This window comes from Myiozetetes cayanensis, unplaced genomic scaffold (genome assembly GCF_022539395.1).
Source record: "Myiozetetes cayanensis isolate MyiCay16 unplaced genomic scaffold, myiCay2020 scf6-25, whole genome shotgun sequence".
Classification (NCBI taxonomy): Eukaryota; Metazoa; Chordata; class Aves; order Passeriformes; family Tyrannidae; genus Myiozetetes; species Myiozetetes cayanensis.
The window spans coordinates 37179464-37196875 of NW_026087853.1; the positions used below are offsets into that span (position 1 = coordinate 37179464).

General features: G+C 47.0%; 1 protein-coding gene across 1 annotated transcript; it reads left to right on the forward strand.

The window, feature by feature from the left end:
• The first annotated feature begins 2786 nt into the window (after positions 1–2786).
• RHOV (ras homolog family member V) lies at positions 2787–7585 on the forward strand. The gene is made up of 3 exons (XM_050335612.1): positions 2787–2982; positions 6315–6373; positions 6689–7585. The coding sequence occupies exons 1-3, from the start codon at positions 2787–2789 to the stop codon at positions 7127–7129; spliced, it is 696 nt and encodes a 231-aa protein (XP_050191569.1). The 3' UTR covers positions 7130–7585.
• The last annotated feature ends 9827 nt before the right edge of the window (positions 7586–17412 follow it).

Sequence of the window (17412 nt, forward strand, 5' to 3'; positions counted from 1 at the left end):
TAAATGGGCAGAAAATGAACTGTCTTCCTCTAAATGACTGTTTCTTTTAAAAACAGGACTTTGTACAGATGTATAAAGTTTGTTTGATGGTAACAATCACACACTGCCTAACCATATAGATTTATTTCCACTGTAAATCACTCTGTACTCTAATGGAGCAGGTTGTCTATTTCATTTAAGAAGCAACACATAATAGTGCAGCTCAGCTGAGTAACGGTTAAACACTAACAGTACCTGAAATCTATATTTGATCTGCCTGAAAAGAGTTTGATCTTCTGCACTTAATTCCTGGTAGATGGGAATTCTCATCATGAGAAAGACCGTCATAATTTGTACTAATTATAATTCCTGGGAGATAGGCCAAACACAGCCTTGCAGACTGTGTATTTCCCACTCAGGCACAGATGCTTTTGGCAGAAGAGCACGTCAGGCAAGCAGCATGCAGTGGGGCTTTCCTGCTGTACCTGCTACCTACATGGCAGAGCTGGTCCCTGTGGCTGTCAGTTCAGCAGCTCAGAGAGTGGGACAGACTTTCACTGCAAAAATCCCAAACTGTGCAAAAAAATCTAGAAAACCCAAAATGTCTGGCTTTTTACCGTGTTGTGAAACTAAACGTGCATCTTTTGTTCAGTGTCAGGAGCAAGGCAAGACCTGAGAAACGAACCCATGGGAGCTGCTGTGTTTGTTTGCTTAATCACTTAGTTTAAATATAGATTAAAAATCACTTAAGCTCATTGACAAGTTGTGTGTGTTTGCCAACGGCTGTCAGAAGCTGCAAGGAAAAAAGAGCATAGTCTCAGAGCATAGTCTCAGGAGGAAGAAATTTTAGGAAAGGAATGAGAGTAAAAGAGTGGAGTGGGGCAACAGTATATCTTCTCAAGGGGCATCCATTCCCAAGTAAACAGTATACAGGAAACAAGTGCTGTCAGCTTCATCTCTTCCCCCTGCTACTGCTAACAGTGAACAATTTGGTGAATAATCCCTCATTTACATTCATTTCTTCTGATTAAATGGAAATGTCACAGTTCACAGAATGTCAGCCTGTGTCTGAAGTGCACTGAAAAAGCTCTGCAAGGTCCTCACTTGATGTGCTGCCTGCCTTGGTTGTGGTGTATTGTGTCCTTGCCAGTCCCAGTGGAGGCACAGCCACACCTCACACATTGCAGCACTTTTTGCCTTTTCTGGAGCGGTTCAGCTGTCACCTCGCTCTGAACTAGCACTGAAGAGCACAGCACCAGAAAAAGCCAGTCTAATACAAGCCAGTCCCTTGAGACAGCAGCCACTTGCTGTAGGAAGACTATCTGGCACATGTTTTAGCAGCAGCCTAATTTCTAATACCATCTCCTTTTTTTGTGGCTGTAGAAATTTAAGGCTGTGCTTTAGTAAAAACTCTGAAGGGTTTGATTAAAGCAAACTGCTAGAGAAAACTGCAAAGAAAAAGCCTTCTTTCTTCTTGTTCCCAGGAAGCTTGTGGGCTGTCTCCAAAGAGTGGTCATGCTTTGTCCAGTGAATCTGAAGGGTTGCAGTGCTTGTGACTTTCTGCAAACCATAACGAAAAACATTCTAGACTGTGCCTGGCTTAAAGACATATTCTCAAGTTTAGTATTAATATAGGTGAAACGCCTGTGTAGCTTCTCAATGTGGATGCAAACTATAGCAGGACACAAGCTCAGGAACTGCTAATCAGAGGCTCATTGCAGCACAAACCTGCCTAGTGCAGACAGGTCTCCCTTGCTGAGAGCACCATGAAGGACACTGTGGTAACTAAATTAATGGTGTTCATAGACAGCCAGAGTTTAGCTTCTTCATTAGGACACCGATCCACATTCAAAGCTGATGTTGCAATACTAGGTATTACAGGCATTAGTAGTTTCCCACCAGTGTTTCCAATCACTTGGAGGTGCTATGCTGGTGTGCGATGATTGCTGTGATAGTGTGGCCGCATCTCTCCTTTTAAGTGGTGTGCTCCCACTCCTCTGTTTGTTTAGTCCTACTTCTTCAGACAGTAGGCTCCTGAGGGCAGGGATGGAGCCGTCTTCTCAGCTGCCAAGGGCACTGTGTGGTGTGTGAGCTACCAAAGGTGAACATGAAATAAGGCATCAGGCTGAGAACTCCTGCACCTGTCCATGCAGCTGAAAAAATACACTCTGTGGCTTTTGTCAGCATCTAGCAAGAGCTTGGCTGGGTCAGATAAATGACCGTAATGATAACCACACAGTCAACAGATGTGATGTATTTCGGGCGTTTGTTTTCCATTGTCCCTCACAATATTGACCAGCACTGTTGGTTTTATTCCTTTCCTGATTTTATGGCAGAAATCACAGATGCCCCAGGTGGGGCAATTGTCCTGCTTCTTCTGAAAAGGAAGCAGGAGGGGCACGGGTGGAGTGCGGCTTTCCTGTGTGTGCATGACCCAGAGCACAGCGTGGCACCCACCGAAATTCCGAGGGCAGGAACTGCTAGGAGGGCATCGCGGCTGATGGGGGTGCAGCAGCGGGTCTCTCACCCGTGGGACGAGGCGGGACGAGGCGGCCGGGCCGGGCAGGGCTGAGCCAGGCCGCCTCCCGGCGGGGCGGACCGGGGCGGGACTAGGGAAATCGGGGCCGGTTTTGTGCGTTGGGTGGCAGGTGCAGTGATGAGGAGCGAAGCTCGGAGGGCTGGAGAAGGTGGCCCCGCACGGCAACCCCGACACCAGCGCGCTCGCACGGGCATGGCAGTGACCTCGCCGCGCCGTTCCCCTCGCTGAGTCCTGTCGAGCCCCCTGTGCCAGTGCCATTAGAATTGCCATGCCTCCCCAGGAGCTTCTGGATTACGCGCCCGCCCTGCGGAGACACAGCCCGCCCCGGAGCAGCGGCCCGGAGCTGGGCATCAAGTGCGTGCTGGTGGGCGATGGCGCCGTGGGCAAGACCAGCCTGGTGGTCAGCTACACCACCAACGGGTACCCCGACGAGTACCAGCCCACCGCCCTCGACACCTTCTCCGGTAGGTGCCCTCCCGGGCTGCTCGGGGTCTGGGGCGGCGGGGAGGGATCCCCCTCCGGCGCGGCGTCGGGACGAGCGGGGCGGAGGTGAGCGCTCCCGGTGCCGCAGCTCCCGGCCGTGCTGCGCGCCGGGGGCTCAGCGCAGCCCGGGGGCCCGCAGCCCGGGGCGTTTCTGTGACTCGGACCGAGTCCCTCGGGCACTTTGCGAGGTTTAGCAGATGCAGGTCCTGCGTTCTGCAGCTCTGTGTCAACCCAGTGTGTGACGAGCTGGTTTGCAAGTGCCATGAACTTGGGCACCTTAATGGTTTCGTGGTGTTGTTACGACTAAATAGATGGGGGTTTAATTTTTTCATTATTGTTGTTTGTGGTGGTTTTAGCTTCAGAAATATCACAGCATTGCACTGTAGGCTTTCTAGCTTCAACTGACATTCAGGAAAACCAGCCTCTTCCCCACGTGCGTGCTGAAGTTAGCACTGAAGAGAGGTTGGCAAAAAGTTGAAGAGCTTTGTAAGTCAGGCTAGAATTGCCTTCCCTGTCAGCTGATGAGCTCTCATTAGGTTCCACTTTTCTAAATGCTATCTTTGTTCTTTTTCTACATTCCTCTTCCTTTGGGCTCCGATTTCTAATATAAACCCCAGAAGAATACAAAGCCCTTTGAAAGATTTCTTATCTTCATTTGATATGAAGAAACACAACAGTACTTGATAATACAGATTGGTAGATTAGAGATGTGCTCGAGTCAGACCAGGAATGAGACATCTAATGTGTCATAGTCTCAGGGTGCTTAGAGGGAGTGTTTTGTTTGTCTGAATGTCCCCCCACTTGCTCACTCTTACACCGGGAATTGTTGATTTACCTTGACCCTCTCTTCCACTGTCACTTGAAGGAAATGAACTGGGAACATGTTGCTGTTCAGGGTCCAGCAGCCCTTTGGGAACAAACGTAAGGAGTCATGAGTGCTTCAAGGGAAAAGTTACTTCTCTCTCTGCCCCCTTTACATTAATGTGTATGGTTTGGGTTAAGAGAGGCTTAAAATTACTGTTATTAGCCTGCACATTTTTTTTGAAAGATCAAATCCATAGTAAAATTATCCAGAAAGGTGAAGGCAGCACGAGTGCAGAGATGCCTACATTAGCAATAGTTAATTTTAAAATACCTGCACATGGGTTTAGCCCCAGACTGGATGTCCCAAGTACTAAGCCTGCCTTCAGAGATGCATAGGATTTGCTACTGATAGAAATCAAAAACATTAAAAATAGGTATTCTGAAGTTCAGTTTCTACTTCTTGGGAGGAAATGGGAGAACAGATAAGTTTCCATTCCCATCCCTGCTCTTAATCTGGATAAATCTGAGGAAAGTCCCTTCCTGGATTCACAAATTATGATTCAGGATCCAATTCAGAAATTTCAACCCAATTCCTCCCACTCTTGGGGAATACCTGCAATTGCAACTGCCAGCAGAATTGAGCAGTTTACATCCTGACTTTAATCCTGGTCATGGGACTGTGATGCCAGTAAGATAGGGCAAGGTGTTGCATTATTAGGGGAACAGCTCTGGGACAGTGACCCAGCCACATACATCTGTCTGGATGCTACCTCCTGCTGGGTGTCGCTGCCAGGTAGAGCAGCCTTGGGTGAAACGCGTACCCAGTGACCTTTCTCCACCAGGCTATCCTGTTCTGCCGGCCCCTTCGCTATTGTACCGTGATCCATCCTCATCCTGAGGGCGCGGACCTTGTGAGGGCGGTATTTGGAGGGCTGTTGCAGAGTTGCTAGTGTAGTTCAGGCTAACAGCAGATATGACAAAACTTTGTGCAAACACTGGAGCAGTAAGTAATATATGTGGTACCTGTCTGCTGAAGATGGCAAAACATTTCAGAGATGCTAATTCCTTCTCTCAGTGTACTTATGAGACAGAGGAAACCAGATACTAGAAAGGCAAATGCCTCCTACCTTGAAGATCAAGTCAGGATCTAGCAGGTTCTTTGATCAGGAACAGGTTTCTCTTCCTCCTCTGGGGCAAAGATATGGTAACAACCCAACTTTTTCCCAGTCACAAGGAAGCAATGACTTTCAGCTATGCCGTGAGGAGTGGCACTGTGGTGGACGCACCCACCCCTTCATTTTAACTCCAGTCTCAGTCTCCCACCAAACTTCAGGTCATCTTTTGTCTGTGTCTCCCTCTTCTTCCCCACCAGACCGATTTCATGGAGGAGTGTTACACTTCAAATGCTTGTGTTAAACTCTTTAAGTCAGTTGTTTCTATCGGTTTTCTCACCTGACTGATTACTTCAAGAATCACAAAAACTTGATCTGGTTTCTGGTTGGGAGTTTTTTTGTTTGCTTTTGCTTTTGTTTTTAATGAAGAAGACAATAAAGCCTCCTCTTTGCACACAGCAATCGAGTTTTGCTAGCTCATGTCAAGTGCCAGCATTGTCACCTTAGCCTTGATGTCTGCCTCTATTCATCCAATCACAACCCCATCCACCTTGTCCGGACTTTCAAGTGACTTCCAGCTCCCCAACAATTTTCTCCTTTTCCTCAGTTCCTAACCAGTCTCTGTGATATCTGTGTGCTTAAACATCTAACAGTTTCATTCCAGATTTCCATCAGAGCCCGCAGTCTGAGTCAGCTGATACCACATGAAGGCTTATTGTGATTAGGGAGTGAAATGGGAGCAAACTTTACATGTGTAACTAAGCAGTTTTCTAGTTTTCGATGTGTGGATAGTCTCTGAAGGGGATTTCACTCATCATTGTTTCCTTAATAGTTTCTTCATTTCAAAGATGGGTTTAGGTCTTTGTTTTTCCTTAGCTAGGACACTCACAGAATTTTTTTTTTTAAAGCCAAATTTGTGGTCTGAATGGGAAAGATCTCCCAATAGCTTGTTTGAAAGTGATTTGAGTTTCCTTGGCCAAGAAGCAAGGAGCAAGTTGATGAAGTTCTCAGTTTGTTTTTATCCTTATCTTCTTTCCTGTGTTGTGGAAGAAGGATGAGTGGTTGATCAGGACACCGTTTGGCTAAGGGTTCCTCTTCTCTAGGGGAACAGTTGTTCAGTAATGTGGAACTATTCTTTCAAAATACTGGACAAGTACACAAAACACCTGAGAGCTAACAAAATCAGGTCTATTGCAGGTCTTTTAATGTACCCAGCTCAAGCTTCAGCTGTTTTAGTGAGGTCTGGCAGGATGGTCAGCTAGGAGGACAGACTTAAGTGACTTCAGTGAGTCTATTCAATGGGATATGACCCACAGTAAAGGGAAAAGCCTGTACAAGGGTATCTGTGCATGCTGGTCAACTGCTTTAGACTCATCCTCATTCTCTTTCTGCTACAGTGCAGGTCCTTGTGGATGGAGCCCCAGTCCGGATTCAGCTGTGGGACACTGCTGGACAGGTAAGCTCTGTCTAAGCATCTTTCAGTTCTGATCCTGTGGGACAGCGACTGTTGCAGGCTTTGAGGAAGGCAGTGTTGAACTGGGAATAAAGGAAATGCACTAGTGCAGCACCAGCCATTTGGTCAATGGCTCAGAAACTTGTGTCTGAAACATGGCATGGCCACAAAATCAGTACATGCTCTACCTCTGAGGGTGTTGCTGTCCTAGTTAACATGTGGAGTTAACATGAAGTATCATGCTGTTAGAAGATCAGTCCAGTGAAAACTTCTTTTTAATTTTTCCCCCCTTCCTTTTTCCCCCTCCCTTTTCTGCAGGAGGACTTTGACTGTTTGCGCTCTCTTTGTTACCCTGACACCGACGTCTTCCTTGTCTGCTTCAGTGTGGTAAACCCAAGCTCGTTCCAAAATATTACTGAGAAGTGGATTCCTGAGATACGAACTCACAACCCCCGGGCACCGGTGCTGCTAGTGGGGACACAGGCAGACTTGCGGGACGATGTCAATGTCCTCATCAGCCTGGATCGCTACCATGTGAAACCTGTGCCACGGCCTCAGGCAGAAGGTCTAGCTGACAAAATCCGGGCTGAAGCCTACCTGGAATGCTCAGCACTGACTCAAAAGAACCTCAAAGAAGTTTTTGACATGGCCATTGTCAGTGGTGTTGAGCACAAAGCCCGTCAGGAAAAGAAGATGACCGCCAAAGGCATCAAGACTCTCTCCAAGTGCCGCTGGAAGAAGTTCTTTTGCTTTGTCTGAAGCTGCTTTAAAGGAAGGGAAGAGAAACACCTCATGCCAGTACTGGCTCTGCACCTTCTTGGAGTGACTGCTCCTATGGCCCCAGCAAGGAGGGTATGATAAGCTGCTGGGCTTGGAAACCTGTCTCTTGCTGGGTACAGTATCAGATGCCTAGGAGACATGAACTAGATTGCCGTTGTGCCAAGATGTAGAATGGTCCAGGCAGCTATAATACCTGCTGGACATGTCTGTAGTGTCACAGACTAAAGGGAGCCTTTAATACATGAAGACTCAGTACCCCAGAACAGGCAGGCTCCTTACATTGTTCAAAATGACCAGTTTCCTGTTTGAAGCTCAAACACTTTTGGAGTTCTGGTGAAGCATAATAAATGTGGGGGACTTTTGAAATCGGCCTGTGTTTTGGCTGATTTACAGGCTTGGCAGAGATTAGGGCAGGGGTGACTGCAATGTGGTCAGACGTGGGCTGCAGAGTTTGTAACGTGAGACTTGGGTTCCCCCTCTGATTCTGTTTGCCAAATTAGGTTGAAGTTCCTTGGCTGTGAAAAAGCAGCACTCTTTCTTAAAGGCCCTCTATTGAGAGTACCCTTGAGAAGGTATTTCCTAAATAAAGGCCATTAGCAAGCTGAAGAGAAAATGAACTGGGACTATAGCAATACCTTGAGCAAAACTTTTTTTGAGAGGACTGTCTAGTCCACTGGGGGCCAGTGTTATAGTCCTATCCTAAGAGGTAGTTGTGAACTTGGGGACCTAATTTGAAAGGCTTTTTGTGTGTGTGTAGTTTTGAGAGAAAGAACAGGTGAGGAACAGTGATGAGCGGCTCTGTCTAGCAGCGACAAAACTCTGTCAGCAAAGGCTTTAATAACACTACCAAGGGGTGAAATGTAGAGGGAGAGCCACGCGTGTAATGAAAGAAGGAAGAAAAGGAAGAGAATAAAAAGGAAAAAGATGGAATGAAGAAAGGGAGATGGAGAAGGAAAGAAGAATGAATGTTTTTAAATGAAAGTTGTGATTCTACTTAGCTGAGATGCTAATATTCAGGGAATCTTCTAGGGACCTGAAAAATTTGCTAGTGGTATCAATTCCAAGGTAATATTATCCATACATTCAGTTCCAAATCAAAAGAAGGGTGTTGTAGTGAGAGAGTTCCTCTTCATCAGTAAAATCCTCCATTTCACATCTACACAAGAGAACAGAATTTACCTTGTACAGTTCTTCCTGAGGCTGCAGAACAGGAAGGGAGGGTACAGGGCTTATTTCTATTGTGCTTCCCTTTCTTAAAAGTCACTGCTTGATCAGATGAAATCAAAAGCAAAGGCAATCCATGAAATTTCTGCTGGAGAAAAACTTTTGCTGTGCTTGCTCCCTTCCCCTCTCACCTGTTTCTCAGGGGATTAATATCCTGGTGAGTTTATTCACATTTTATTACAGAACTTTCATCAATTTCTAAATCTTCTTTTGCAGAGACATTTCATTTTGGTTTATGTAGCAGAGGGTGTGACAGGTCTGTCAAGCAATACTTTCAATACTCAGGGTGTTCTGTGCATCTGGCCATGGCCCATCACTTGGGGAATGCTCTGGCGTGATGTGACAGAAAGCGATATAGCTGTGGATGGTTTGCCCTGGTCCAAAAGCAAGCTTACATGAGCTAGCGAGCCTGTAAAAAGACAAATGCAAGTAATGCAGTCTGGCTCTAAACAGATGCCTGCAAACATCTCTCACAATTATCTCTTTTTGTGGTGCAGTTCACGTAGTCCCTAGGACAGGAGACAAGACTGCTGTCTCCCTGGGTACTGTTGCAGGATAAAAGAGGTGGATGAGTTTTCCTGCAAAGGGAGGTTACCCCTAGCCTTGGAGCTACTTGTAGGGCAAAGCTTAGAGACCTGAAAAGGATAGTGTAGCAAAATGAGCTGAATGTTGAAAGGACTCTCCTACTGAAATGCCATTCAGGTCTGGGAGGAGTCCTAAGAGATGGTGAGTATAGAGGCGGTAGCCAGAAGTGACATGTCTGACAAAGGTTTAGGTAGGACACCAGTTCCTGAACAAAGCTCTCAGTAGTGCATCCCTGCATGTATTCCTACCTGGACAGGCACCTTTGCTGTATGACTGTAGTTCAGTTTGTTGGGTCTTTACACATTTCCTTAGCCTGTGAGACTGAGAGCTGTGGTGTGACCTGCCAAAGAGCATGCCATACCCCTTTGGAGCAAATCCACAGGTGGAAAGAACACCAGCCTCTCTCCTGCCGAGGAGAGCAAGGGTTGTCCTGCAGTAGCTTGGTATGACACATGGATTATTTCATTCTGGAAAAGAAACTGTACTAAGAGCTACTTTCTTCCTCTGTGATTGCATCTAATATTTGGTCAAATAAATTTTTTTAATGTCCACAATTTGTGTTTGTAATTTTGTCAGCGCAAATTAAGTTGGGCTTTAACATGGAGGAGGAGTTATTTCATTTTACTGACAATAGCATAAGAGGGAAAATAGCCTCATTTCTCACTCCATGTCCTAATCCCCATTGGCAATGGTAAAAATCGCCTTATAGCTGAAACCTTCCAAGTTCTTTCTGTTGCCTCTAAAAGTTAATCTTTCTCTACCTACCTCAGCAGCCACTCAGGGTGAAAGCTCCTGAGGGGGATGGAGTAGCAAACATCCAAAGCCTTCGATGCCTCTTCCCAGAAGCCACCATCCAGGGGCCAGTCAGGAGGCCCTCCCAGCACTCAGTGAATCAAGCCCACGTACGACTTGCATTTGGAGCCTTAATAACACCATGCTGCTCTGTCATTAGGCTGGGGGGTAATTTAGCAACCGGTTTTATTTAACGTACCTTGGTAGTTAAAACACTGTTCAAATGCTGAAAAATTTTGCCTGTGCCACACAGGATGCAAAGGTTCTATCCAAGATAGCTCACAGGACTCCTACTTTTAGCCCCATCTTCAACATTACAGATAGGTCAAGACCCCTGCCTGTCCACATCTGGGCTCCCATAGCTGCTCCAAAGTCAGAGAACTGGGAAATGAGGCTGCTGAGTGTGGTGTGGTGGTTCAGCAGAGAGGTAAATGTCAGAGAGGTAATGAGCAAATAGGATTCAGAAATTAGAAGGGAATAGGAAATTACTGCCAACAAAACACGATTGGGGAACTTGTGTTTTGTGTGGGGAGGTTGTGGGGTTTTGGGGGGGTGGTGTTGTGTGGTGGTTTTTGGTTTGTATTGTTGTTGGGAAGTTTTTTTTTCTTTCTTTTTTTTTTTTTTTTTTTTAACAAAGTCTGAGATCACACTGTCCTCCTGCAATCTACTATTTGCTAGATGTAAAGTAACCTGTGGGAATATTTGGAACTGGCTCCCAGCTTTGCAGCTTCCTGGCACTAAAGCTTACAGAAGAACCTGTGAATGGAAATAGCAGCAAAGTGTGAATTAACTTTACAAGGAGTGAGTCATTCCACTGAGCCACATCCTGTCATGTGCAGAATAAGCACTCTAAAACTCCCTGAAACCCGTGAACAAAGCTGAACTCCTGGGTGGGGGGATGAATCTACCTCATTAAATGGAGTTTCCTACTAAAGCCACCTGAAGTGTCTTTAAAGACTTGCTCTAGTCCTCTCCGTGGTGCAGTACTGGAGTCTGTGCTTTGGTAGTTTAGGTTTGTTTCTGCCTTGCAGTGTTGCTTGACCAACCTGTATTTTCAGATGCTGCTGGGAGCACAGGGCAGTTCCTGGGATACGGTTGCTAACACAAACCACCCCACCAAGCTGGATGAAGCTAGCTCAGCCCATTTACTAGGCCAGCACAATTCCTCACAAGTGATGCCTTCTTTCATGCCAGAAAGGATCCGTATGATTAGTTGATCTGACTTGCTCTGTCAGATCAAGCTCGGTATCAGATGCTAAAAGTACTTCCTTTCTTTATCAGGACTCTGACTTGGATCCTGGACAGCAGATTCCTACACAGTCCTTGCATCCAGCAGAATAACTGATCAGGGATTCCCACCTGTATAGGCAACAGTGCAGTACTTCAGTTCAGGTGCATACCATGTAGTATAAATCCACATGAAGCCAGTGTGCTTGCTGCCACTCTCAGCTGCCATCTCCAAAGGAGCTGAGCTCGGGTATCAGCAATGGTAGGAACACACTATGGAAAGGAAAGACCCTTTAGTTTCCTTTTTCAGTAGGTAGCACACCCTAAATAGGCTTAACTGTGCCAAGAAGGTTCCCAGCTGGCAACACTTTCCTGAGCTTCCACTGAACCCTGACTGGGAATTAATCCCCAAAATAATACCAAGTTTCGTCTGACTCAGCGCAGCCTCCTTCCAGCACCAGAAGGGCAAGTCTAAAAGTCCTTCTGGAGATCTTTATGCCCTGTCAGTTACATCCTATTTACTTTGAAGGGCCAGGCTGAATTATTATGAAGTGAGCTGACGGGAGTCCAGCAGGAGGAACCCTGCTGAAATGCAATTACCTGGGAATGGCATCCTCTCCCATTTCCTGAGAGGAGTGTGATTGCATTAACAACCTTATCACTTTCTTAACATCCCCCAATATAATCCTCAGGTGCTAAATGGCTTTTTTCTTCAGATTGCTCCAAGTTTAATGCTATGTATGAATTAGGCAACCATTTCCAGCTTGGAAGCAGGGTCTGGTTTGACTTTTCTCAGCTGTAGTGGCAGCTAAGGAATCTGCCTCACCTTTGTTCTTAATGCCTCTCTGCTAGATTGGCCCCCTCCCGTGGTCCTCTCTGCAGCCTCTCAAAAAGCAGTGTGGGAACACCAGAGGAGCAGGAGAGAGTGGAGACATTGCTTAAACAGATGCTGTCACCACAAGGAATGTTTGTCCTGTCACAGACTGTGTTAATTGAACTGCTTTTCTTCCATCCTGCTGAGAGGTCCTCTCTGCCCAGTATGCTTTCCTTACGGTCTGCTTATACATCTTGGCTCTCCTTTACAGCATTGCCTCTCCTGGAGCCCTGATAAATCACTCCGTAGTGACGCTGGGAGATAAAGCATTTATACAAAGAAACCACTTGAACTTTACAATATGGCTCCAAGACTATTTTCCCTGTACTGGAGGATGCTGGTTGAGACCCAGCACCTAATCTGTATCTGCTCACAGAAAAGGAATCAAAGAGCTGGCCCAGCTGGTACCTGGCCCTCTTGGAAGCTGCTTACTCATGTCCCTGCTGAGTCCAGCCCTGGGCTCTCCGTTCCCACAGTATAAATACAGCATTGTACTTGCAAAGACCTATTGCACAAGAGAGCAGGGTATGTTTCAACGTATCCCTGAGACAGGTTCCCTTTGCTGCAGACCCACGTGATCCCCGTTCCCAGGGTGACACCATGCCCTTTCTAGCTCCTGGACTGAGCTGCTCGGCATCCAAACTTGCTGGACTTGTTCTGGAGGAGCAGGAGGAGATGTTGGTCCCATCCTCCCCCTCCAACCCCTTATCCCCAGTGCTGCCCCTAGGGCAGTGTTGTGAACTGAAATACTCTGGTTTCTGCTGCTATGGAGGAACATCAGGTGCAGAGAAATTTGGCTCGGGGACAAGTTTCACCACGAGTCACTGAGCCAGGCTTTTCTTTCCCATGAGATAATCTTGGGCGGGGCAGACAATCTCTTAAAATTAAAATACAATGAAAAGACAAGGGCTTCCCAGGGTCTAGGGTAAAGCTCCCTTTCCTTGTTTTCTCAGAAAGCAAGCCAGGTTCTGCTGAAATCTTCCCCAGGCTTTCAGCGCAGCAGGAAACGTTGCAGTGGAAGCCCCAGAGTCAGGCCTGGCTTCTTGGCCTGGGTATGGTACCTGCTGTTCCCCCAGCTCCCAGCTGGCAGCCAGGGCCCACCCATGGGACCTGGCTCTGCTGGTGGTGAGGGTGGAAGATCTTGACCTCCCATGGAGGAACCTCCACAGACCTGCAGTTTAGCAAATTAGGCACAGACAGCAAAGCCCCCTTCCCATGGCACCCCAACGGCGGCACTGCCATCCTTGTGCTGGTGACACAGTAGGGCTTTCTGGTGGGGACAGCACTGGTGATTTCCAGGCAATTACCTACATGTGAGTGCTTGTGGCAGTGGTTTAACGTCACAGATGTTAAACTTTGGGGAGCTTAGGGCACTCAAGTCGTGGGCTTGCCCCTTCTTCCACCATCCCCATAAGCATCTCACCCTGCCACCAAGCTTAACCCTCTGCTTTGCCAGGTAAACACCTAGTTACACAGCTCAGTGGCAGCAGGGACACAGGGTTCCAGCTGGAATCTGTCAGGGATCTAACTTGGATCTCACTTGTGATGCTTCAACACCTCAGCCCTGGAGACTGAGGTGCTTTCTCATCCAAAAGGGAAAGTCAGCATCACGTGCTGCAGCAGGGCTCATCGTGGGAGTATTGGGTTTTCCCGTCAGAGACTGCATCCCTGCGGGGCTGGATAGGAGAGAGGCTGGGAAAATGCTGGCCAAGCAGGGAAAATGGGTTTCGGATGGTATTGCAGAGTCCTTGCTGCTCTCCTGCAGCAAGCCCTTTGCTGGGCCCCCTGCCTGGGGAGCAGAGTGTGCCTGGGGACAGCTGGTGCCTGCCATGGCCAGAACCGCTGGGATGGCTCTTCACAGAGCTGAGGCAGGAGGAGCAGCCAGCTATGAGCAGAGCTTCAGAAACAGCGCATTCATTTTCCCTGCCAGTAAGCCAGAGAGCGCCCGGGGCGGGCTGATGACGCACAGCACACCTGAGATCATTTTCATGGGAATAGACCCGTGAGAGACAGCGAGAGGAAGAGTCAGGGAAACTCTCCCAGCACTTCAGTCGGTGTCAGCATTCACAGGGCAGATTTCACAAGATAAACAAAAGCCTTTAATAACCACACTGCAGGGAGACTTTGAAACCCTGTGAAACCTCTGCCAGGAAAGAAGAGCAGGAGGCTTCTCGCGGAGCGCCAACGCCACCAGCCAGCCAGAGACTTGGCGGGTGCAGAGAAAAAAAGGCTTGCAAAAACCAAACCGTAAAGATCCAAGTGTGGGTACCCAAGCTGTACTCCCAGCTGTGGATAGCAGTACACATGGTGCTATATATAGCACAGAGGAATATTCATTCCACTTGCTAAGGGGTTTTAATAACATGGAGCAGATGAAAGATGTCAGCCACCCTGGAATATTATCTGGGCAGCAGTGTATAATTTGAAGGGAGGGTAGGAGAGGATATCTAATGTTGTGATATCTTCTATAGGATGATTTGGTTTATTTCTTGTAAGCTGAATAGATTTGTAAAATAACAAGTTATTAGCATCTAACAGTAAACTCTTACATGTACAAGACTCCTTTCATAGGATGCTAAGCCTGAAATACAAGGACTGTATGCTAACCAATAAAATACAACCATACCTTGGGAGGAAGAGGACATCCTGCAGTGCCTGCCTGACTGCCTTCTAAGTTCCAGTCACAGCAGTATCCTACCTCTTTCCATGCATTTATTCACCATATCCAAAAATTTCTTTTCAGATTATAAAGACTAGGTGCATTAGGTGTTGGAGAGAGGGTAAGTCTAAATATGATTTTGTTTGTCAGAAACCTGGAAATGCAGACCCAGGCATTAACATCATTTCCCTGTGTGGTTTGGGGTGAATGACTTTCCCTTTTCCATTTGCAAGAGAGAGATCCTTCCCCTCCATAGTATGGTATTCACAGGGTGCCATAGCAGCGTAAGGGTTATTGCCGGGAATATCAGAGCACTTCTCCATGTGGTCCTCAAAATACAAGGACAAAGGTCCTGAAATGTGTCCAGACACCTGTCTCCATTATTGTCTTCTGTGAGTTTCCAGAGAGAACTTGAAAACCAAACTCTCTTATTATAGCTCCAGATCTGAGGTTTAGGTAATTAAGGGAGAAATTCAGTATTAATTTAGAGCAAATGCCTCCAACCTTTAGAGCTGTTGAAGGAAACACAAAAACTGTAGTCTGCAAAATTAGCAGGTGACTAAAAGGAAGCCCTATACCTATTGCTATTTAAATGGTACATGTGCCACCTTGGTGATGTGGTAGGAGAGGAGAAAGACTGAAACACACTGTCTTCATATAGCTATCAAGTCCATAGAGAATAATAAAGAGTGGGACCCAAAATGCAGAATGTGGAACACTCATATCTGCTCTGCTACTTCCACCTGATGTCTGTAGCACAGGCAGAACTATCTGAGCATAGCCACAGCCTGGGTGGATGAGAGGACACCACACAGGAGGCCTGGGTACCCAGCAGCAGCAAGAACTGCTTTTGAACAAGACTCAGAACTAGCTTTAATTGAGGATGGAGAAAGAGCATCGCACTCTGAGTTTATCATTTTTAGGATGGGCAGAGGAGGAAGAGGTGTTCTCACTATTGAGACACATCTGCAGAGCTTAGTGGACAAGAGCAACTGATGGGAGCAGCACATACTTCCAAGAAGGCCGGCTCTCTGGGTAAGCAGCTGATGGCCCAGGCAGGCATGCCTGAACCCCTACTGAATTCTGTGTTGCTGGGCTGTCACGATACATGGCTAGAGGAAGCTGGCTTACCACCACCAAGTTCTGATCATGCCTCCCAACTAAGGTGCAGCCACATTCTCAGGTGCAAAAAGACATATTTGAGGGGCACAAAACTCTCCTGTTGCCACTTGCTGTCAGGCATGGATTGGACTGTTTCCCTCTCCCTTTTCCAGAGGTGAGACCAGAATGGAGCTGCTGAGCACCTTGATAGTGTTCATCAGGAGGGAATGGCACATGCTGGGGTCCAGCCTTCCTTCTGCTTCATCCAGATATATAGCCAGTAAAGAGGTAGTTTTGTTTCTGCTAACTTTCAGTGCTGACTTCACTGATGCTGCCCTTCTGTGTTTTATTGGCACCTACTGGAAATCTCTGGCCACATCTGTGGTCTAAATAATTACATCCTCCAAGCAAGAAGGGGTGAGGGGGCAGCATGAGCGTTTAAATTTTACAAATGGGACTCTACAGCAAGCTCTGTTTTCTCTTTCCTAAACTCATTTCTATGCATCAAGGAGCATAAATGAGTAGGAAGAGACCGAGTTCTGCTCTCAACCTTCCATCCTAGATCATGGCTTCATTGGTAATTAAAAACTACATCTTAGCTTAATTTTCTTCCCACACTTGGCCATACTCTATCTTACCCCCATCTCAAAGAGGCATGTCAGTCCTTTTATATCCTCACTGGAGTTCACAGAGGTTTGCCAGCATTAATCAGAGGCAATTACCTCTGCCTCTTTAGGCAGGGATATCAGACCTGAGCCTAGGGTGACTCATCGCAAGATCGCTTTCCCCTCTAAGGTTCTTCCAGACATCGCCTTTGACTGGAGATCTCAGCTGGTGCCTTTGGTCATTTTACACCTGGGAAACTCTCCTGGCAAGGTACAAGCCCCAACTACCACACAACCTCATGTGCTCCACATCCCTGTCTTTTCATCTCACTTGGTGGAACTGATAAGAGGGTTACAGGCAGGTGCTGGCCAGAAATTATCTAAACAGCATTTTCACATTTTGATAGATTATCTTTTTTCAATATATTTTTGGGTGGAACAGTCCTGTTTTGGTGACCTCCTATTTCAGTGCAGCCAGGGCTGCTGGACCACAGGCCTGTTCTCTGCAGTGAGGCTGTATGAACCTTGGAGGAACCCAATCACACTGACCAGTCCTGATGGAGGCATCTCCAGGATTCCCGCCTTCTGGCTGAGAAGAAATGAGTTGCACTTTCAACCTTTGCAGCTCTGATGTCCTAAGAACCCTGCCTAGAAGGACATCCCTTTCAAAATCCCTTGTCTCTGTGGGAAGAGAGATCCCTCAGAGGTGAACAATCCATGCCGATCCTTTCATTTATGAGAGAAAGAACTCATGGTTTCCTAGAGGGAAAGTTTTCCATCTTACAGAAATCCCAGGGTTCAGTGTGTGTCATAAGAAAAATACACATTGGAATATTTGTCCTTTTATTTCTTCCCTTCCCCTCCCAGCTTCCCACCAGCTAGGACAGATTTCTCTGCTGTTCTGAAATAATGTGGATGTTCTGTCTGTAGATCTGGCTTTGGGGTGCTCCTGTGCAAATACACTGCTTTGGTGTTCTGGGGTCAAGAAGGAAAAATGAGCAGGAAGGAAAGCAACTGACTGAAAATAAAGGACATCTTAGTAAAGAGATGAAAGATTCTAAGGGGTAATCTAGTTTTGTGTAGAAGAGCCAGAGTTCTCAGAAACCCAGAGAGCTAGAAAAGGGCCTACCTCTCACAAGGGCTGGAAAGCTCCTTGTGGGGGACTCACCCTCCATGTAGGGTGCTGCTCGCAGAG